The sequence below is a fragment of the Schistocerca americana genome, chromosome 1 (assembly GCF_021461395.2).
Source record: "Schistocerca americana isolate TAMUIC-IGC-003095 chromosome 1, iqSchAmer2.1, whole genome shotgun sequence".
Lineage (NCBI taxonomy): Eukaryota > Metazoa > Arthropoda > Insecta > Orthoptera > Acrididae > Schistocerca > Schistocerca americana.
The window spans coordinates 655555908-655579901 of NC_060119.1; the positions used below are offsets into that span (position 1 = coordinate 655555908).

General features: G+C 39.9%; 1 protein-coding gene across 2 annotated transcripts in view; it reads right to left on the reverse strand.

Moving 5' to 3' along the window:
• LOC124608258 (TBC1 domain family member 9) overlaps positions 1-23994 on the reverse strand; it is a 164539-nt gene that overhangs the window by 32331 nt on the left and 108214 nt on the right. The window contains exons 17-19 of one of the 2 annotated variants that reach the window (XM_047139973.1): positions 20171-20353; positions 10214-10376; positions 5646-5756 (exon numbers count right to left, since the gene is read on the reverse strand). In XM_047139973.1, the coding sequence (XP_046995929.1) occupies positions 5646-5756; positions 10214-10376; positions 20171-20353 (457 nt within the window). Of the gene's footprint in view, positions 1-5645; positions 5790-10213; positions 10377-20170; positions 20354-23994 lie in introns of both variants that reach the window. The other variant, XM_047139972.1, reaches the window with a different exon arrangement.

Genomic DNA, 23994 nt, shown 5'->3' on the forward strand with positions numbered 1-23994 from the left:
CTCCAAGTAATGTTGTAGGCCTTCTCGATGTCAAAAAATATTCATAGAAGTTGATGCCAGCATAGGAAAGCCTGTTGTATAGCTGCCTCCAGGAGGGAAAGGTTATCAAAGGAGAAGCGATACATCCTGAACCCACAATGAAAGTGACTAGGGAGATGCCTGGATTCTAAGATCCAGACAAGGCAGCAATTGAACATCTGCTTCAGGGCCTTCTCATGCAGCTAGTGAGGTCAACACTACGATAACTACGTGGGCATGTACAGACTTGCCCAGGTTTTAAAAGAGGAATTAAAACTGCCTCACACCACGAGTTGGGAAAGTGACCTGGTGTCCAAATGGCATTAAAAAGTGCGAGGAGGATATCTTTGTTTCGCATTGTGAGGTGCCGCAGCATACTGTAATGTATCCTGTTGTGACCAGGGAATGTGTCACGAGCTGCAGACAATGCAGAATTCAGCTCCCACATGGAAAATGGGCAGTTGTAATCTTCAGCATAGGTGGACCAGAAGTCCAAACTACACCTATCAGCAACTGCTGTATTGTGCTGGAAACTTGGATCATGACTGTCTGTTGCAGTAACTGTGTCAAAATATGCCGCTATAGTCTGGGCAATGTCTTGTGGATTGGTTTGGAGTGTGCCATTCCCCATTACAGCAACCATGGGGCACCTACCTCCTTTCCCAGAAATTCTCCTGATGGTCTCTCACACAACAGAACTTTTGGTGGAATGATCAATGGTGTTCAGGAACTGTTGGCATGACCTCTTCTTGCTCTCTCAAATAAGTCGGTGACACTTTGCCCTTGCCAACCAAAACGCTGCAAGATTCTCTGCAGTTGGCCGACACTTGAACCTATGCAGAGCCGCATGCCTGGTCCTGACTGCAGAGCAGCATTTGGCATTCGACCAAGGGACAGGTTGCCTCTTCTGTTGTTCCATGGACTGTGGAATGGATGCTGCAGCAGCATGGTGGATCATTTTGGTAATATGATCCACCCACGCCTCAACATTCCCAGAATGTTCGAACTGGGCCAACTGGCTATAAAGTGCCCAGTTGGCTCTTCCGGGCACCTATTGCGGCAGTTTCCTTTTGGGCTCCACCCCACCTGGCAGGTGAATTCAGATCGGGAAGTGATAACTTCTGTGCAAGTCATCGACCATTTCGCATCGAGCAGTGTGAGCAAGAGCTGGAGAGCAACGGGAGAGGTCAATGGCAGATAATGACCCAGTTGCTGTGCAGAAGCGAGTGTCCTGTCCCGCATTTAGCAAAGATGTGCATGGTGAAATGAGAAATCTCTCAATTGCGCTACCCTGGGGCAGGTAGTTGCAGAGCCCCAAAGCACATTGTGTGCATTAAAAACACCACTGAGTTTGAAGGGCGGGGGAGCTGTGTAGTAAGATTGGTTAAGGCCTCTTCTTCAAGCGCATCATCCGGGGGCAAGTAAAGGGAATATATTGTTAACAGATCACGCAAGTGAACTGATACAGCAACTGCTTGTAAAATTGTCACAAGTGAGAGAGGCAAGGAGTTGTAGCCAGTACTGATGAAAATACCTACACCTCCTCTAGGTCTCTTTCCATTCAGGTCGTCCTTATTGTGGAGTACATAGCCTTGTAGCTCAGGAGTGTACAATTGATGGAAATGAGTCTCCTGGAGACACAGACATAGTGGTCTACCCTAAGATAAGAGATGAAGTTCCTCCACATGCGTCCTGAACCCCTGACAATTCCGCTGTAGGATGGGAGCCATTTCATCGATGTGGTTTTAATTTACCCCTATCTTTGCACAGCAGAGGTGAAGCACTTTTAGAGTGAGGGGCTGCCTGAATCCAAGGCATCTAATTCTATGTCGTCCTCCTCATCAGTCAGACATGAAAGAATGGCATCTGATGGCACTCACAGCAGCTTTTGACCCAAACATCGTGAACCTTTCCCTGAACCCTGTCTCTTTGAGGATGAAGGGGAAAGGGGGCGTTGAGAAGCACTCTGCTTGTTGTGTGCCTTCTTGACACTCACTACTGAACTGTCGTTGGTCTTTTCTGTGGCGGCTGCTTGGATTTCTTTATCCTTATGCATTTTGCCTGGGCATGCACACATCCTAGTACAGGTGCTGGTGGTGGATAGTTGCACGCTGGATGACATCAGCATCGAGGCGTCAACCTTAGAAACAGGTTTCTGCACCATGGAAGCATAAGAAGTGGTAAAGATGCGATGTTTTGTTACCTTGTATTCCCTCAGTATAAGGGATCTGCTTGGTGACTTTTAGTTCTGAATTTTTCGTTCCTCTGCAAAAACAGGGCAGTCTCAACTCCAGACTAGATGGCTCCCACAGCAGTTAATGCAGACTGCTGAAGACGAAAGGTCAATCCCAGCTTCATGGAGTGCTTTTCCATATTTACCACAGGTCGCTTCACCGCCCCACACCTCAACACTTTGTGACCAAACTGTTGGTATTTTTAGCACTGCATAGGGTTAGGTACATAAGGCCTAACCCTAAGTTGGAGAATTAAAGGTCACAATGAAGGTGGTCTTCTTAATTTCTCCATTATTCCTACGCATCCTTTGCCATATTTCCACTATCCCCTGTAATGCACATTCCTGTTTAAGTTCGGCTGTTTACGTTCGGCTAAGTCGATATCCATAATGTCACAGCATATGACCACATGCTTGCTAGAGTTCAGGGAGTTATGCAGTTCAACAGTTACATCATATTTACCCAATTTTTTGGTCTTCGTAAATAGTTCCATCTGTTTTGCCCTGTTAGTTTCGACCAGTAGGTAACCATTCTGTAGCCTCTTTATGGACTTCAGGCTTCCGGCAAATCCTTCCAAGGCTTTATGGATATAAAAGGGTGACACTTTTTCAAACATCCTCTCCTTCCTCTTCATGACCAAAACCACATTTTAATTTATGACTCCTTGAGTGATGTTACTATAATTCAACTGATGCAGGTTACCAGGAGGGCTAGCCTCCCTCATTCGTTTTGAGGACTGAGTGTGAATACTCCCAGGCAGTACACCCTTCCCACTGGGAGGAGAACAAGACGATTTCGAGGGTTCCATCTCGGTCCCATGAGTAGCTAGGGAAACTAGGGTCCACTCAGACAGAGCCCTGTGTTCCTGAGTAAGTCTTATACAACTGAGGTGTGAGAGGTTCCCCAGAGTTGTCCGCTAACAACTGTTCCATCTCAACAGCCAAGCATCTCATCAGCACACAGCACACCTTGAGATTGAGAGGTTTTTTATAGAGGTTTTTGCCATCCTCACAATCCAGGTGGTCAAGCCAAGCTCCCCATTCCCTGTGACACACAATGTTCCGTTGTTGCACCATACAGTGGTCGTTGAAGCACGCCCAGAGCTTATAGTAAGAGGAGACTGACCGCTTACCAGTCCCCAGCTTAGGACCCCGGGGTCACCACCATGCACTCAGCACATGGATGCTGAGCCCCTGAGGGTTGCAGTTTTATTTCTAGCAAGCCAAATTTTCTAGGTGGGGAATAGGAATATATCACTTGGAGTTAAATATAAAAAACAATTTGGTTGAGGGACTAACCTGAAGCTGAGTTAATGCATTTTTACCATTGTGACTGCTGTAGTGTGGGATGATGCATTTTCTTTGTAAATGAGCAACTGTGTATGTTCCGGTCTTGGTTACTTTTCATTCATTTTATGTTTCTAACAATACAATAATTAAGTATAGTAGGTCCCATTTCTGGTTTTGTCCTTTTGCAAGTTATCTGTGACGGAAATCAAAATTTACCATATAGTGGAGATGCGGAGTCGCAGAATAGGCACAACAAACAGACTGTCAGAAAGAAAGCTTTCGGCCAACAAGGCCTTTATTGGAAATAGAAAACACACACACACACGAGCACACACGTGCAACCACGCGAGCGCACACGCGCAAACGCGAACACGCACACACGCGCGAGCACGGGCGCGCACGCGCGACCCCACACACACGCGCGCGCGCACACGCGCGCGCGCACACGCGCACACGCGCACACACGCGCACACACGCGCACACACGCGCACACACGCGCACACAACCGCACACAACCACACACAACCACACACAACCACACACAACCACACACAACCACATTCTCTGGCTGCTGAAGCCAGACTGCGAACAACAGTGCGCAATGGGAGAAGGAACTGGATGGTGGGGGTAAGGAAGAGGCTGGGGGGCGAAGGGGCAGAGGGATAGCAGGGTAGGGGTGGGTGGAGGGGAATGGTAAACTGCTGCTTGTGAGAGCATACAGGGACAAGGTGGAGAGAGGATAGAGTAGCTAGGTGCAGATGGGAGGTCGGACAGAGGGGGAGGAGGGTAGTGGAAAGGGATAAAAGTAAAAAAAAACCTGTACGAGCATTGTTGGAATACGGGCAGCGTAGTACTGGAATGGGAACAGGGAAGGGGCTAGATGGGTAAGGACAATGACTAACGAAGGTTGAGGGCAGTAGGGTTACGGAAACATAGGATATGTTGTGTATGTTTTCTATTTCTGGTAAACGCCTTGTTGGTCGAAAGCTTACTTTCTGACAGCCTTTTTGTTATGCCTATCTGCGACTCAGCATCTCCACTCTATGGTGAGTAGCAACTATTATTTTCATAATATTGTCATATTACATCCTAGATTTTCCATTGTTTGAAATCAAAATTCCATTTTAATGATCAACTCAGAAGGAAATTCAGAAACATCAATCAAAGCAAGAACACCCCACAGATCACAAAATGGTGCTTACTTTCTTTGGGACAATCTTAATGGTCTTTGCCCATAGTCTTGAGTGCTGTTTCAAGTTTGCTGTGTAATGATGGACTCATTGTTCATTCACAGTCCTGGATTGGCAAAAAATGCGTCCAATATGTAAGGGCTGCAATTATACATTGTCAAACACTAAATACAATATTCTTCCGGACGCAGATTCAGACAGCAGTCAGTGGTCATTCAACTGACTGACAAACAGCTCTTCCATTTCCAGTTTTTCATGCGAGATGATGTGTACTTCTTCATATGAGATGACTATTGTCTTAACAATCTCAAGTCACTTCCATTTGGTGGTCTTGCATTATGGCACCACAATTTGTTTTCCTATATTCTCCATGGTGGTAGCTTCAACTGGGCAGCCCGTGCATTTATTTTCAGTGCTTCTAAACAAGGTTTAACTTCATTAATATAAAAATAAATGGACAACAGTGTTAGTGGTGACTGTCCAAGACGTCTCCCCATCTTTGATTCCTCCATTGCTTCAGATCTTGGGGTGAAAAGTCAGTAAAAGCATGAAACTGGTATTTATTTCACATTTCTCTGATCCATGCAGGCTGTACTATTAAATATTACACAACCTAAACATATAAAATGAGTTAGCAAACTGACAAAGGAAGTCTGTGGCTACTGCAGCTTATTTCTCTTTTACAATGCAGTATATTATTGCCAGAAAAATGTCACCAAACTGAAAGTACAAAAATAAAAAAAAATATATTACAAAAATTAAGATGTTTTACTAAAAATACAGAAAAAACAATATGGAAAGAAGTTCTCTTTAATAATTTATTAGTTAGTGAATCTGTAATAGTTTATTAGAAGATGAAAATTTAACCAGAATAAATAAAATTTAAAATCCCATGAATATTTTTTATCACTAACCTTGAGAATTGCTCATGCTGTCGTCAACTTCTGCAGATTCTAAAGAAGTGATACTCTGCTGCATTGTGTCAAAGAAGTCTGTGGCCTCCGCTGCAACTTCAGCACCACCCTCTGCAATAACAGACCGAGTCGCTGTTCGACGACCTGTGCACAGCTAACATTCATCATCAACAGGTAATGACTGAAGACATGTTTTTAAATCTCAGTTGCATTGGTACTTCAGCATTTTTTCCCATTAAAAACTGAGATTAAGATTAGGGCACCTTTATAAATTCAAATATGCTTCCCCTCCATTCTCCCCCCCCCCCTTCCCCCCCCCCTCTCTCTCTCTCTCTCTCTCTCTCTCTCTCTCTCTCTCTCTCTCTCTCACACACACACACACACACACACACACACACACACACACACACACACACACACACACACACACACACAAAACAATGTAGATGTAAACAAACAACTAAAATGGTACAATAAAACTTAGGTAAGAACTAAAAGTGAAAAACATCAAAGATGGCAATTCTGTTACACTCCATTTCAGCCAGTGAGCTGCTTTTAGAAAGTGGGAAAATTTCTATAAATGATGGTACTAAAGCCATATGTAATCCTGAAAGATGTTACTTCAAAAGCATCCATTGAGTTGGAAATGACAATTTCATACTGGAATGGATGCTGAGTGATACTGTTATCACTGTTGACACATTGGTGTTTTTAAGACATCTTGTTTAAAATGCCTTAAATGAAGCAATGTTGTACTCAGTTAAACAGAAACTATAGTGTTTGTACTGATTTTTTGAATGGAATATGAGGGGCCGGTGGCAGTAAGCCTGGCTCCTTACAGACTGCTATTGGAAAAGCAGTGACGTGAAGTGATCAAATCACAATTCTTGCACACAGTTTGAACAACATGCCTATGCTTTCATATTATAGTGATCATTTACAAAAGCTGTAGTGACACGGAGAGGTAACGATGTGATCTGTTTCGTGTAATGAGAACTGGAAATGAAATTTTACTATATAGTGGCACATTTAAAAATTATACCACAATATTGAGAATTATGCCTACAATGCATATCTGTGAAATAAAACACAGATAAAACAATGAATATTATAGCTCAACAAATAAATGTTTGAAAACAAAGGCTGGTAAGAAATATGCAAGAAAAATTTGTTGCCTGAAGGCTTTTGTCTTTGGCTGATTCAGAACAAAAAAGCCCAGGGAACAATCAAAAGTTTGCGTGCAGTTTATGTAACAAAAACAAATTCAAAAATAAAGAAATAGGAGTTAAAAATGACAAATTACTAACTGAAAGAAAACAAAATTGGATGATCCATAAATACTGAGACACTTTCTAATGCCCCAGTCCTTCCTATCAATTTAGAAAGTAGTAAATACAGCACAGAATTTTAGAATACGAATCACTATTTTTGAGGGGAAAAGAAATACTTGTTGCTCAAGAATTTCATCCTACTTTTCTGGTAAATCACAGGCATGTGATTTGCAGTTGCCTTCCTCCAGTATATAGATGATGTAACAAAAGTGTCATTATAATGCTTCAGTGACCACAATGAAGTCTCCTCCTGTAACACCATCACGGCAACAGAGCGAAGTGTCTGGTCTAGAAGTAACTCTTCCTTAACTACTTCAGAAAATCAAATGCAGTTTGTTCTCTTTTCTGACAACACTGTTAAATAATATATTATAGCTGGGAATGGTTCTGGGAATCTGGAAGACAGACAAAGCAGTCATTACTGAAAAAGAAGAGCACAAGAAACTAATAAAACTGAAATTTCATGGGTTTATTTGTTTAATTAGTGCAAATCAAATCATAATCAATATTGGAGATATCTCTGAGAACCTTTAGGGGCTTTTAATATCACCCCAATTTGGAGAGTTCCAGGTACCTACATGATTTTACAATAATCTTCTTGACTTCTACAGGAATCATACAGCTGAATGGAAGGCAGGTAACAATGAGGTAGCTAAGGAGATTACCAAACACTGTCCTCAAGAATCAACTTACAGTCCAGTTTTCTGGAACTTGCCACTAGAACCTCTCACTTAACAACCAGATGGAGAAATGAAGTAGCAAAGCTGGTTCCATATGTCAATGACATACTGGTGGTAGTATCTGAAGATTCCTGGGCTTGGCCAGATAATGTGTGTACAATAGGTTTGCACAGGCAGCAGTGACATATGCATATTAAATTGATAACTGATACTCATAAAATTCTGTTACAGATGACATAGTCACATAACAGAAATCCAACTATCTGTCTATATTCTGATTAAAATTAGTTGACAGATAATGCCCGTCACTTGCTGCTGCAGTGTTGCCACATCAGCTGCCAACTAGTGCTTGGTTATGGGGGACATAGAAACACTGCGGGATCACTTCACAAATACTGTTGCTGTGTAACGTGGAGCAATGTTGGAAATGGCCACTATGAGGTACGCCAGAAATGCGTTATGCTCTGTCAACAGCTGGTTTTAAGTGACCGAACTGTGGCAGTCAATGTGTCTTGTAGCCCTAAATTCAAACTTATGTTCTAAGCTAACCACAACCTCATGATGATCACTGTATCCAAGAAAACGGCAGTCAACAATCTCAGCAGAACTAAAAGCACAATCGCTCTGTTCATGGTAATTAAACCTAACATCTATGAGCAAACCTACGACAAACCATAATTTCTCACCATCACTGATTACCTGAAACTATCCTCACATGGGCTACACGAGCTGCTGCATCAACAAGCGATGAGCAGTCGTCATTGGCACTTGGGTGCTGATTATAGATGACATAGGCAGATTCCAAAGAAAAACAGAATGATAGGGGGGGGGGGGGGGGGGGGGGGAAGAGCAAATAACGAAGTCAATATGATGAAAAAGTGTGATGCAGCAAAGTATTATGAATAAAAAACTCATTTAAACCAATGAACTGAATGAAAATAATAATCAAAGTCTTTTGATCAGATTTAGAAATTTAAAAAAATCTGATCCATCATTTGAAGAGATTCAAACTTATGACCTTCTACACATCGGGTTATTGTGCTAACCACACCACTATGTGACTATATTGAGTTAGGTTGTTGTATTTACGATTCCGGTGACCCAGGTGCTGCTATAAATTGCAGCCTTTTAAAATTTGGCATCACATAAAGCGGCCTCAATCTCCGCTAATTTCAAGTTGCCGCCACTCATACCTCACCTGTCATTCAACAACATCTTTGCCTCTGCACTTCTGCCTCGACTGACATCTCTGCCCAAACTCTTTGTCTTTAAATATGTCTGCTTGTGTTTGTATATGTGTGGATGGATATGTGTGTGTGTGCGAGTGTATACCCGTCCTTTTTTCCCCCTAAGGTAAGTCTTTCCGCTCCCGGGATTGGAATGGCTCCTTACCCTCTCCTTTAAAACCCAAATCCTTTCATCTTTCCCTCTCCTTCCCTCTTTCCTGACGAGGCAACCGTTGGTTGCGAAAGCTAGAATTTTGTGTGTATGTTTGTGTTTGTTTGTGTGTCTGTCGACCTGCCAGCACTTTCATTTGGTAAGTCACATCATCTTTGTTTTTAGATATATATTTCCTACGTGGAATGTTTCCCTCTATTATAACTATATATATATATATATGTGTGTGTGAGAGAGAGAGAGAGAGAGAGAGAGAGAGAGAGAGAGAGAGAGAGAGAGAGAGAGAATGGTGAGGGTGGGGAGAGAAGGGTGTGATGAAATACGAAAGAAGTCAATCAGACCCAGAATTTAGAATACATCGAAAAAGAAAGGTGGACATGGAGCTGGAAGTGAACTGACTAACTGTTGTGGCAGTTTCACAACAGCGAATAGTTTGGGGCACGGCGCTGAGTGCTCTGGTTGGGGGAAACCAGCTCCAATATGTGCGGTGTGAACTAATGAGTAATTTTAATCAGATTATTGCAGATTCCATCCTAAATGTAATCATCATCTGCAGTTGTTAAGAGTATCTGTAGATGAAAACTTAATTTTTCATTAGCCTTGGAGTACACAAAGCTAGTAACATCACACACAGCATAGATTTGCAATGACTATTTGTCATGGACTGCTATGCAATTAAAATTTATCACAACACAATCTTTATTTCAATGTTCAGTTCCAGTATATGATAGGTATATGAGCAAATTGCCATAATTACAAATTTTTACCTTATAAAGAGTATAAGAAAAGTCATCCTTCCAGTAGAAGTGATATACCATACAAGACTGTACTGGCTCTAGGTGAGCAATTTCAACTGAGTTGAAGGCATAACAGGAAACTCTATCATGAATTAAAAATGACTGAATGAATAAGAACTGCATACTCTAAATAACTAAGTAGGTCGTTCAGAAATATTGCGAAACTGTGTTACAAATACAGGTACAATTCACGTAAATGAAAAAGTAAATACCTCAAATTGAGTGTAAGAAAAGCTTATTTCATAAGCAATACGTTGGGGAAACCATGTTTTTTTTTCCATTTTAAATGTTTCAGTTATGGATTTGTAGATTAAACTTTGTTCATGAGACAGGTATGAGCTGTTCATTAATCCAAAACTTACCAGAGTTCGTGGGACTCTCAATGTCCTCTATATTGAGGACTGGGGGTAAGTGGACCATATAGAGTAGCTTTAGGCGCTGGGTGAGGTCAGCAGTGCAAGTGAGGCCCAATGCGACCACCAGTTCACGAAAGTTCAACAGTCCATCATTATTGTGGTCCAGCAGCTGCAAAATAAAATCAAGTAACAAATGAAATAACAAATATCTACTAAAAACAGAGAAATTTGTTTTAATTTATGGATGAGAAACTTAACATAAACAATAAACAAACCACATACTACAAATACCATTAAACCATGATAAAGTCACTATAATCTAGAGATTACTGTAAATATATGCATAAAAATGTTTAAACTAGGAGAGAATAAAAGTAATTCAAAAGAGAGATAAAACTAGGCATCTTGCAGATCATATCTCAAGTCATACCTAGTCTCTTATATTCAAACTGATCTGTTTTCCCAAAACAGAAGGAAGATAAAGCATACAGTGTTTTTCAATCAGTGTGCACTTCGCTTTTTCTACATAGTCTTTAGCTTCTTGATATTGTTGTTCTTGATACTGTACCTGTTTATCAGATGAGTGCTGGACTATGAAACATAACATCTCTGTCTCCTCATAAGCTCCCATATACCTCCCACCCACTCTGCCACTCCCCAAATACCCTTGTGTACAAATACCTGAGCATAGTAATATCTGGTGAACAATTTTTGGGAATAAACTTTTTTTTTTTTTACAAACAATGTTACAACAGGAATACTTTTCTTCCTTGCTAGAGAGAATAGCTGTTAACCCCCCCCCCCCTCCCCCCTCACTAGAGCTGACACACTGCAAGTATTTTAAAATTATGTTGAAAACGACCAAATCCATAGCTCACCAGACAGCTGTACACCCCTACTGTAGCTGTAGCAGACAGTGCGCGTCCCACACAGCTGGCAACTGACTTTGGTTGTCAGTGCATAAATAAACAGATGACATGGCACAATGCAACTGTAATTTGTAATGTGAATTTCAGTTTCTATTGATAGTTTCTCTGACAATTGTTTACAGTTGCTACTCACTTCAATTTGCAACTCATTTAATATCCATAATAATATGCAGTTGCCTTAGCAAAATCACTAAGTGTTAACAGTGGTGATAAAAGTCAATTTTCTGTTTCTTTTGTATATTTTTGTTAGTACCATCTGTTTTTGTGCAGATTCCCGAGTTTCACAGTAAAGAGTACGCCAGTTTTCAACCTCACAAAAATGAAATATGATGAATGTATGCAATCGAACTCACTCACTTCTCTTCAAGAATTACACATGTATTATTTGTTAGTTAATTACTTTGACACTCATATGAATGATATGAAGATATCATTAGAAATTGTAGAAGACAAATTAGAAGAAACAGGAAATAATTCTGACAATTCTGCCCATTAGGAACAACATTACAACATTTCTTATCACTTTGTACACTCAAAATATGAAAAATCAGGGGCATACATATAATTTGCTAGTTGTTACTGTACTTAAATTTACATATACATGACTTTTCTGCAATTCCCACTTAACTGTTTGGCAGGGGCCTCATAGAAACACTTTAAGACTTTTTCTCAACATCTCCAATCTTGAATAGCATATGGGAAAAATTAAGACCTAAATCTTTCCATGTGAGCTCTCCTTATGTATGTGGGAGTCAACAAAATCTTTCTGAATTTGGATGAAAATGTTTGTGATTGAAATTTCCTGAAAAAAAATCACAAAGCAAGGAAATAATCCTTTGTTTTAATGATTGCAACCCTCACTCTAGTATCATATCCACTGCCAAGCCTATCTGGGAATGAACCAGTACCGCACAGCAATACTTGAGAAGAGGAAGGACAAGAAAGTAATTTAAGTTGGTGGTTCGAATGATGACTATTGTACTAGTTAAAGCTGAGAACAAAAATACAGTACCTTTACAGTCCAAAAAAAAAAAAAAATATGTACAGTATTAGCTTTCAGCGACAAAGAAAAGGCTGTGGATTTTTTTATTTAGCGAAGGAGGGAGAAAATGCTTAAGATTAAGTGGCATGCAAACCCAGTTCCGTTTTGTAAAATCTGATTGTGAATAGTATAAATGGAAGAAAGATGTACACAATTCTTGTTATGCACTAAAATGTTATGTATAAACCTAGTCAGGTTTTGTGCAAGAAGTGCAAACAAACTGCACTTAATCATTCTGAGTGAAGTTTGTAGCACAAGATTGAAGCACAAGCAAACTTTATATCTCTATTTAAACAATGGAATATCCAGGATGGCATGTAACAATATTGTGAAAAGTAAAATTCCTATTCACCATATAGCGCAGAGACTGAGTTGCAGGGAGGCACAACAAAAACACTGTCACAAATATAGCTTTCGGCCAGTAAGCGTGCACGCGTGCACGCACGCACGCACGCACGCACACACACACACACACACACACACACACACACACACACACACACACACACAGACACAAAACTGCAGTCTTGGGCAACTGAGGCTCTCAGCATCTCTGCTATATGGTAGGTAGCAATATTTTTATATCTATATTTGATTCTTCAAAGCAAATTAGGATCAAAAATTTAAAAAAGCGCTGTTTAGTTGCAAATATCTTTTTATCGATGCAACAAAAGCTGAAAAAAAGTGAAAGAATAATTTCCAGCATTGCATCCTAAATGTTTTCTTCCCAGTTGCAAAAAATAATTCATTGCTTTTGTTGGACTCTTGGTCTGGACATAATGATACCTCTGTCTTTAAGAGAACAATAAAAGCACTAACTTTCACTTCATCCTTTCTTACTATGAGGAACAACAGGGCAACAGCCAATATGGATACAACCAGCAGTAAATAAACAAACAGCTATATTTGCATCTCTGCTGTACTCCAGAGGCATGTCCAAAAGAAAAGATACTATCTTCATATAGAGAAGGCTTACCAGCCAATGATCTTCAGAGAGGATGTACTCACATTGCCCAAACTCTTACAGAAATCAGTAGATTGACTGCCACGAGCAGTGAGTGTGGTGAACAGGAGCACTACAAATGTAGTGTGTGGGAAGTAAGTAAGTTGGGAATGTGTGTCTCACTGGGAGCTTGCCAGAGACAAGTCCCTGCAGTCGCACTATCACCTATGTCCTCGATGGCTCAGACAGACAGAGCATCTGCCATGTAAGCAAGAGATCCCGGGATCAAGTCACGGTCGAGGCACACATTTTCAACTGTCCCCGTTGATATTTATCAACACCTGTAAGCAGCTAAAGGTCTGGATTTCATTGTAATTTCATTCTTTGAGAGCCACAAGATCACCAATGGTATATGTTCTTACAGACAAACCCGAAAGAACAAATACCATCTTCATATATAACATTATTATTATAAGCAATTACATTTAGGAGCCTATGACTAAGTGTAGCATCTGGCCTAGTAAAATTGAAAATTAGTACCACATCACCCCACAGCATTATGCGCATGTTCCACATATATTAAAATGGACTATTGATCTTATTTACATTCATTTTTATGCAGTGATGTAAACTGGCATTTACATTTTCATGTTACTTGTAGTATGTGTATTGGTTACAGCCTGATGCCATAGTGTCAGATGTGTTTTACCATTCAGTAATCTCAACCATATGTTGATATACCATGATGCATTTGTTATATATGTTTTTAATGTCTATGCATTCACAGCAATGTAGCCACAATTGTGCGGCAATAGGATATGTGGTTTCGCTTTTCTTACTGTGGAAAGTAGACTGGCTATGTGTGTGTGTGTGTGTGTGTGTGTGTGTGTGTGTGTGTGTCTTTTTATTTATGTATGATGCCATTCCATAACAGGGCACTTGCTTCTTCTCATATACAATGGGTGTACTTTACACACATTATTATTGTTACATGTTTATCGTCGTCTGCAGCTACATAAAAGAGTTATCGAGATTAATCCTCAGTCCCTTTACTTCACAAGATATTTCTGGTTATTTGTTTGTTACTTTGTGTTGTTGGGCAGTGCTGTTGATTGATTTCAATGTTTCATTGTATGCACAAGCAAATTTTGATGGAACTGAGAAGCCACATTCTTTGTTTTTGTGGCTTTTCTTGACTGGGTGTTAAAACACTGGTATATTCTTGTGCTCATATAGAACGTGTATCACATCAGGATTATCTTCATTTTGACACAACATTTGACATAAAGCTTTGTCTGCTATATGCTGCATGTTCTATTTGCTCTTAGTGACAACTTTCATGGAATTACATAACTATGTCTCCTAATAGTTACTCACAGTTACTTTTTGTGAGTCACTGTTTTTATTGGTCCAGACTTTAGGATGATAGTTATTTTATTTCTTTTAGTAAGTTATGTATTTCGAACTTATGGATACTACTACGGTGATGTGGTACTACTACTGAATTTTACCATCCCCGGTTGTTCATTTAGCTATAGGCTCCTTAATGTAATTATGTATAATGATAACATATAATTCATATGGAATTTGTTACCATACTTTTACGCACCTGTAGGTGTTTCACTGCTGTTACTATGTTGTTCATATGGCCCGATGGTGGCATAACAGAATGCCGAAACTGATTGCCTCTGGGATAAATCAGAGAAGAAGATACAGTTGTTGGTTTATTCACTGTTGGTTATAAAATATTGTTAACATAATCTGGATACCATCCTGAACTAATAGTGTGTTTCAGCCTCTCTATAAAGAAATGTTTCAGCAGTGAAAAGCATTTTTCATAAAATTGTCAGACAATATAATTTCTGATTACTGCTTGTAATTTTAGGTTTATCAGTGGAATATTATTGTCAAACTTTAGTCATCCGTGCATTGCCAGTTTGTATCACTAGTTTTATGAATTTCATCATATATGCCTGGTACACAGTGCAATATGCAAAAGAACAGCCATAACCAAATCTTATCTTATCCCAATTATGTCTAAATAATGCTAATAATTACTATGATGAGCTTGGATGCATTAATTTTTCTTTTAACAGGTATGCCTAGTGTAAGGAAAATGTTGGATTTCATCTGTCAATATACACTTCATATTTTTGTGGTGGCTACGAAATAAAGAAGTTACTAAAACATACATTATTCAAAAATTATCTTAAGAACTATCTACAGAAGTTGCTATAAAGTACCTTATGTCAAAAAATTAAAGTCCCAATTAATGGAAGTCAGCTGTAATATAACACAATGTACTGCCTTGATTTTTTTCCCTCTGCTGGTCAGTTGTGTAGCAATGATATTGCAACAGTTTAGCTGTCAATAGGAACTGAAAGTTTTCAAAAAATTAATTATTTGAGGCATTTTTGGTATGCTTAAAATTTGCACGTGTGCACTTTGGACTTTGTGCTATTTGGCACTACATTCTCGTCACAGTTGAGTCTGCTTATTCACCGATTCTGTACTAGGAGGGAAGGGTTGTGCAAACCGCTGTTATAAGCAGTTCTAAGTGCAACAAAAATGACTAACTTTAACATTTTTTTCAATACTCATACTGTGTCTTAGCAACTAAAATTACAACATTGCATTTATTTTAACGTATTCTTCCCATGTGAAAAATTTCAGCCTAAGTTTTGTCATGTCGGATTGGACCATTCCTTTTTGAGATAATAATGCATAGGCATTCTATTTTATCAGAAATCACTTGTGAGGAAAGATGTCAAAAGCCTTCTGAAATGTATATTCAGTATCAATCCCTGTCAATAGTACTCATTATTCATATGAATAAAGAGTCTGTTGCATGCCACAAAAATGATATTTTCTGAATCTGTGTTGGCTATGTGTCAACAAATCATTTTCTTTGAGGTAATTCATACTTTTGGAACACAGCATTACTGCAAAATGATGTCACTGATCCGTGTCTATAATTCAGCGAACTATTACTACTACTTCCTTTCTTGTGTACTGGTATGATCTGTGTAATTTGCAGTCTTTAAGTATGGATCTTTTGTCTTGCAAGTGGCTGGAAGTGACTGCTAAAAATGAAAAATAGAGCTGTTTGCTCAGCATACTCCAAAAGAAACCTTAAAGGTATAGAGTCTGGATTGAACGACTGACCTTTACTTAGTGACTTACCTTGCTTCGCTACATTTTGGATATCTATTTATAAATTATTCATGTCGGCAGCTGTTCTTGATTAGAATTCTAGGATATTTACTGCATTTTATTTCGTGAAGGAATTTTGAAAAACTATGATTAGCAACTCCACTTTACTGTCAGTGTCATTGGTAACATCTTCATTGCTATTGTGCAGTGATGATATCAATTGCGTCATGCTGCTGATATACTTTACATATGACCAGTGCACATCTATAGATTGTCTGCCAGATTTTGAGACTGTTTTATTGTTGAAAATATTAAAAGTATTTTGCTTTAAAGTCCGCACAAAGTTTTGAGCTTCTGTAAACCTTGGAGATTTTGCATTACTTCAGAATGTCAAATTCCCCCCTCCTGTCTCCTGACCTGTTTAGTGTACCATGGAGAAGCACTGACTTCAAATTAATATCAGTGAATATTTAGGGGCAGGTAAGCTTCTATACCATAAAAGTAACTTATCTCACTGATTAATCTAATTCAGTTGGAAATGCTTGGGGGATGGAGGGACTAGTGGGCTTAAAAAGCTCACAAGAATATTTGTTCACTTGAATGCCATCAGTCCCTTCCTCACAAGATAATAAATAAGAAAGGATTTCTCAAGAAGAAAATTGAACAACTAATTCTTTCTGTAGTTGTCTCACCTGATTCATAAAATCCAAGTAAGAAGAAAAGCAAATGTAAAACATCTTTAAAACAACAGTACAATATTGTGAGTCAGGGGAGTCGCAACAATCACAACAGGAGACAAAGGGTAGGCCCCTCCATTCACTGTAAGTGGTAGGCTGAATTTCCTAATCAAGATATGGAAGAATCAAATAATAGCAATTAAAATGAGAACAAATATAATGGTATAAAAATGTTTTCTTCATCATAATTTCCCACTGATGTCGGACAGTGCATCCTGGTTGAGAGTAGATGTAATCTGCAAAAAATATTCTACCCGTCTTCTGTGCTGTGATGTAAGGATAACTATATTTCACTGTATGGCTACTACGGCACTGCTTGCTTTAACCTTGCTCATCCTATTATACCTGCGTACACTTGTGGCCAAAGTATAATGAGTAATAGAATTTATAATTACTGCCATGGCTCATTCTGACTCAGATACATAGCTAGGTTTGGATTTAACCCTTTGCAGAGCCTCTTAATTTAGAACAGCAATCCAGGATGGATTGTCTCTTAAATTTTTCAATGGACTTTGAAATGGATACATTTGCAGTGTGGTGATTCATGGATGTGATGAGATGAGATCTGTCCATTCCTGAACACTCACTCTTCAAAGTCAGGCAACTAGCTGTGTGGCATCCAATTTTTTTTTGGTTCATTGGTTGATTTGGGGAGGGAACCAAACAGCGAGGTCATTGGTCCCATCAGATTAGGGAAGGAAGTCAGCCATGCCCTATCAAGGGAACCAACCCCAGCATTTGCCTCAAGCGATTTAGAGAAATCACGGAAAACCTAAATCACGATGGCCAGATGCTAGTTTGAATCACCATCATCCTGAATGTGAGTCCAGTGCCCTAACCAGTGCACCACCTTCCTCAGTCAGGTTTTTTTCCACTGAGCACCCATTTTGGAGACTTCCTTTCAGTGACTGATCTTTTTTGCAGGAGTAGCTATATTGTGAAGAGATCACTCAGACTGAAACTGGCAAAACTTCCCATTCATCACTTTCTGTGAGAGGAGGAAGGAAGTAATATGATGGAAGGAAGGAGAAAAATCAGTTTGTAAGGAATGTTGAGAGGGAGTAAAAAACAGAGTGAGAAGAAGGGGTAAGTAACAAAGAAAGCAGTGAGAAGAGGGGCGAGGTAGCAAATGTGGGAGTGGAGAATAGAAGGGAGCAGAGATTAAGAGGGAAAGAAAAATAAAGGAGAAGGATTAATGTAGTAGAGAGGAAATGTGGTAAAAGGAGAGGAGAAGGAAGTGCAAAGTGAACCAAACGTCCAAGAAGGAAATTCATATGTCTCCACAAATAAAACAGTAAGCAGCAGTTGTTTAGCTAATCAACCAACTTTTACTATTTCACAAGAAAATGCAATTTCTGATGATGCAATTCACATTTTGCAATAAATTTGAATTCTGCCTCAAAATCTGAAAAGTTGAGATTACCTACCAGACACTACATAATACCAAATTTTATCCAGTAATACCAAATTTTATCCAGATGAGCTATTTTATTGCTGATATTTTGAAATAGCTTTACTTTATATATGTATAAATTTTTAAAATGAAACTAATTTTTGGTCACTGATATTGCACATCATCTGTTGAAGCCCACTTTGAAAGATAAACATGTAAGAATGTGTTTGCAAAATTAGAAGTTTACAAATGCAACAGTATATCAGTTTAAGTTAAAAAGTTGGTATAGTGTGGAGGTTTTGAACAGTAGTTGCATTGAATACCATTAGAGACAGGGCCTGAACTATGTTGTTTACTACACTGCTAACCACCTCAAACAATTGCACGAAACTTGTTCCCGAATGCTTTGTGTTGTACATTGCTCCTTTTTTTTCTTATTTTGAAATGAGTGAAGAGACTAATACTGATCCATAACAGAGTTTCATTACAACCCTCACAATGCCAGAAGGGTTTGGCGATTTCTGTGACCATGTCAGTTCTGCTTTTGCAGAAACCCAGAATATGGGTGTAGGTAGCCTGCTGCACTGTGAAAGGGAGGTGGGCCTCAATTCTCCACATGACTCCTCTCTCCTCCAGCAGTCAGTCATAATTCTGGCTTGTTTGCACTTGCAGCTGACTGCCATTTTATAATGTTCACAAGCTGCACCACAGCTACTGGAAAACAAAACCTGTGAACATATTTCAGTTGCACTGAAACTCTTCCCCTGACTTGCGAATAGAATTGTTTTTGGTTCTATTTCTTCACTAAGTGTCTTGTCGGTTCTATCTGTGGTGTTGTCAAGTATAGGTTGAAATTAATATTATGCAGATTTTGTAATTATCAAATTGGGTGACAAAAGAAAAATAATGTCATAAAACACCTTCACTCGGAGAAGCACTATGCTTGCCAGTGGGAAAATGCTGCTGCTTCTCAATGAAAACAAGTGTTTGTTGAAGGCTTAAAAGAAAGTCAAAAGAAGAAAGACTGTTGAAGTTTTTGCAAAAGCAAATATTTCAATCAAAAAGTTTTGCAACACCACTTTTTTTAATTGTCAATTTCAAAGCCCTAAGGATTTGTCTTGGCACACACAGAATGACAATCTTTTAAATTTGTATGTCCAATCATTTACAAACAAAAAAAATTACATGTGAATTTCATCAAAAATAGATGGGAACTTCACCAAAAGTAGATGCTACATTTTCAGGTCCATAATTATTAATAACAACTGAGAAACTGACAACAATCTTCCACAACCTCCCTTCTTTGCCTTAGGAGCATTATGCACAGTGAATGATGGAGACAACTTACTTATGTCCCTTCTGCTACTAATCTCCTGCCACCCTTTCCCACCACCACCACCACCACCACCACCACCACCACCACGGCAAAATGTAGTTTTCTTGACATTACAAAACTATCAGTTGTTGCAAAGGACTTGCAAAAACATCACTGCAGAAGGAGAACAGATCGAGGTAGGCTATACTCTGTATGCCAAAACAAGATCTCCAACATCTGGTAGTAATGTTGTGAGCTTTCAAGCATGAGGTGCAAAAGTCTGTGAGGTTTTCTTTCAAAGTGTAAACAAAAATCACGTCTTATAAGTGGTCACAATATGCACATAAGGCAGCTGGGCCAAGACCACTTTCACTGTAAGGGATCTTCTATACAGGCTCTAAGTAAATTACCACTGTACACAAAAACACTTAAACATCATTAGAGTGCAAACCTTGAAAATCCTGCCCATGAGAGCTTCTGGTCCTTTGCCCCACGGTGAAAGGCCAACAAAAAGTAGGCGAAAGAGTTCCTGATCCACTCTATATGCCTCATATGGAGGCAGTGTTTGATCATACCGTTCATATGGCCCTCTCTGTTGAGACAACAGCTCTTCTCTTACAAGCATCAGCAAATCCTGGAAAGAGTCAATCAAAATATTTCATATTATATGAATGTACCATAGCACTGAAAATAAGAGAGACCTTGTTTTCTAAATGTTGCAAGCACAAATGAAGGGATCTGATGTGAAACTCACACTCTCTGTGTTACAGCATGAGCAAGAAACTACAGCAAAAAAAATTCGAACTGTGTAGTTACCTGATTTTTTAAATTCTGATTGACTGTGGGATCCTTCCTATGGCAGGTTATCATATTATCATGTATTTTGGAAGCTAAAAGGTTATTTTTCATTTGGAGGGAGTGACTTTTCATACAAACCATGTAGAATTTGACTGCTGCTATTCAGTTCTGATAGAAAGTGCAATTTCTACTAACAATAAAAAATAAATAAATAAATAAATATATAGCAAAATAAAATTGACAATATAATGTTGTTTTATTAGCAGATTATTGTGACATAAATGTAATAAACATAAACTTTTTAAGAACAATGGACTGAAAAAATATAACTAAATAAGTCAAATTAAGAAGAATGATGGAGGTTGGGGGGGGGGGGGGGGCCACAAAAGGCAACTCTGTGTGGTGTGGGGAGAATATTGTCAAGGGATGATCTCATTTCAGGGCTTGACTGAAGAAAGTCATATCCCTGGCGGAGTAATTTGTTGATGTATTTGAGGCCAGGATAATACTGGGTGACAAGGGGGATGCTTCTATGTGGTCTGGGGGTAGAAACATTGTTGTTGGACGGGGAGGAATGTATTGCTTGGGAGATATATATATATATACATAGCAAAATAAAATTGACAATATAATGTTGTTTTATTAGCAGATTATTGTGACATAAATGTAATAAACATAAACTTTTTAAGAACAATGGACTGAAAAAATATAACTAAATAAGTCAAATTAAGAAGAATGATGTACAAGTATGCCTAAATCTCAACATCACTATGTGATTTTCAAACACAATTAATCAATAATTGCACAATTCATAAGCACCTGCTTCCACACCAGTTAATTTCTTTTTCAGTTTTCCCACATCTTTCATCATCCCTAAGTTTATCACATGCAGAACCTTCAGCTCCAGGTACTTGAAAAGAAAAATTTTAAGTTGCTCATCTTTCCTCATTTCTTTTCATAGTTAAAAGCCAGCAGCCTTTCAATATCAACTGTTTAGTATCCAAATCATGTTACTCCTTGGTATTTCCAGAAGGGTAAAATATGATACCCTCTTGCCTTTTTTCATTATTTCCTATCTTTTCACTCTTTCCTCTGATCTTGTGAGATACAACCTTTCTCCTGAACATGGACTTTTCCTAAACTTTTCTTTATCCGTAATCTTCTCTATGATTTGATGCAAACATTTCATGAAACTAAGTGTCACATTAGGGTTCCCTGAAGCTCCTCCAGTCAAAGTTTTCCAAATATTTTCACTGCTGTGTGAAACTGAATAGTTTCATTGAATAATGGAAAATCTCATATAAAGATGTGAAACAAATACTAACAAAGAATGGCTAAAGAGGAGAGGGGAAAAAGGAGAAGACTGAAGAGTAAATGGGAGTGAGGTTGGTTAACGTAGGTTCAGTCCAGGGGGATGGCGGGATGAAATTGCAAGTTCCCATCTCCGCAGTTCCGAGGGACTGGTATTGGGTGGGAGAAGCCAAATTGCACGTACATTGTAGCAGGTTCCTAGGTCCCTAGAATTATGCTGGACGGCATGCTCTGCTACTGGGTATTGAACATCTCCTAGACAGACAGTTCGTCTGTGTCCGTTCATGCACTCAGCCAGTTTAGTTGTCATCATACCGATGTAAAAGGCTGTGCAGTGCAGGCATGTCAGCTGATAAACGACGTGTTGTTTCACATGTGGCCCTGCCTTGAAATGTGTATGTATTACCAGTAGCAGGGCTGGAATAGGTGGTTGTGGGGAGATGCATGGGGCAGGTTTTGCAGCGGGGTCGGTTACAGGGGTAGGAACTGCTGGGTAGAGAAGGTGGTCTGGGAATATTGTAGGATTTGACAAGGATGTTATGGAGGTTGGGGGGGGGGGCGACAAAAGGCAACTCTGTGTGGTGTGGGGAGAATATTGTCAAGGGATGATCTCATTTCAGGGCTTGACTTAAGAAAGTCATATCCCTGGTGGAGTAATTTGTTGATGTATTCGAGGCCAGGATAATACTGGGTGACAAGGGGGATGCTTCTATGTGGTCTGGGGGTAGAAACATTGTTGTTGGACGGGGAGGAATGTATTGCTCGGGAGATCTGTTTGTGGACAAGGCCTGCAGGATAGTTGCGGGAGAAGAAAGCACTGGTCAGGTTATTGGTGTAATTGAGGGATTCGTCACTGGAGCAGAAACGTTTGCCATGAATACCTAGGCTGTAGGGAAGGGAGCGTTTGATGTGGAATGGGTGGCAGCTATCAAAGTGAAGGTACTGTTGTTTGTTTGTGGGTTTGATGTGGACAGAGGTGTGGATGTGAGCTTCAACAGGATGGTAAACATCCAGGAAGGTGGCTTGGGTTTTGGAGAAGGACCAGGTGAAATTCAGATTCGAAAAGGAGTTGAGGTTATGGAGGAAATTAAGGAGTGTTTCTTCACCATGAGTCCAGACCACAAAGATGTCATCTATAAACCTATACCAGGCCAGGGGAAGCAGCTGTTGGGTCTTCAAGAAAGCCTCCTCCATGCGGCCCATGAAGAGGTTGGCATAGGACGGAGCCATCCTGGTTCCCATGGCTGTTCCCCTGATTTGTTTGTAGGTCTGACCTTGAAAAGTGAAGTAATTATGGGTGAGGATGAAGTTGGTAAGTGTGATAAGGAACGAGGTTTTTGGAAGATCTTCGGGTGGGCATTGGGAGAGGTAGTGTTCAAGGGCAGAGAGACCATGGGTATGTGGGATGTTTGTGTAAAGGGATGTAGCATCTATGGTGACAAGAAACGTTTCAGGTGGGAGGGGAGTGGGAATGGATTTGAGGCATTCTAGGAAGTGCTTTGTGTCTTTGATGTAGGATGGGAGTTTGCTGGTGATAGGTTGGAGGTGTTGGTCTACCAGAGCTGAGATACATTCTATTGGGGCTTTGAAGCCTGTTACAATTGGGCGGACAGGATGGTTCTCTTTGTGGATTTTGGGTAATAGGTAGAAGGTAGGGGTACGTCGCTCAGGTGGAGTGAGTAGGTCTACGGAAGCCGTTGTGAGGCCTTGTGAGGGACCTTGGATTTTTAGTATTTTCTGCAGCTCAGTCTGGATGAAGGGAATGGGATCCTGGGTAACAGCTTTGTAGGTTGAGGTGTCGGAGAGTTGATGCAGTCCTTCTGCCACATATTCCACATGGTCAAGTATCATAGTTGTGGAGCCTTTATCCGCCGGGAGGATGAAAATAGAGCGGTCTGTTTTCAGCTTCTTGATGGCACGGGATTCAGCTGGGGTGATGTTGGGGGTTGTTGGGATGTTTTTCAAGAAGGACTGGGAGGCAACACTGGATGTGAGGAATTCCTGAAATGTCTGAAAGGGATGGTTTTGGGGGAGGGGAGGAGGATCCCTTTGGGAAGGCGGTCGGAACTGTTCTAGACAGGGTTCAACACTGGGTTTAGTATTTGGGGGCTGTGTTTGGGTGGTGAAGAGATATTTCCAGTTGAGGTTCCGGGTGAATGAGAGGAG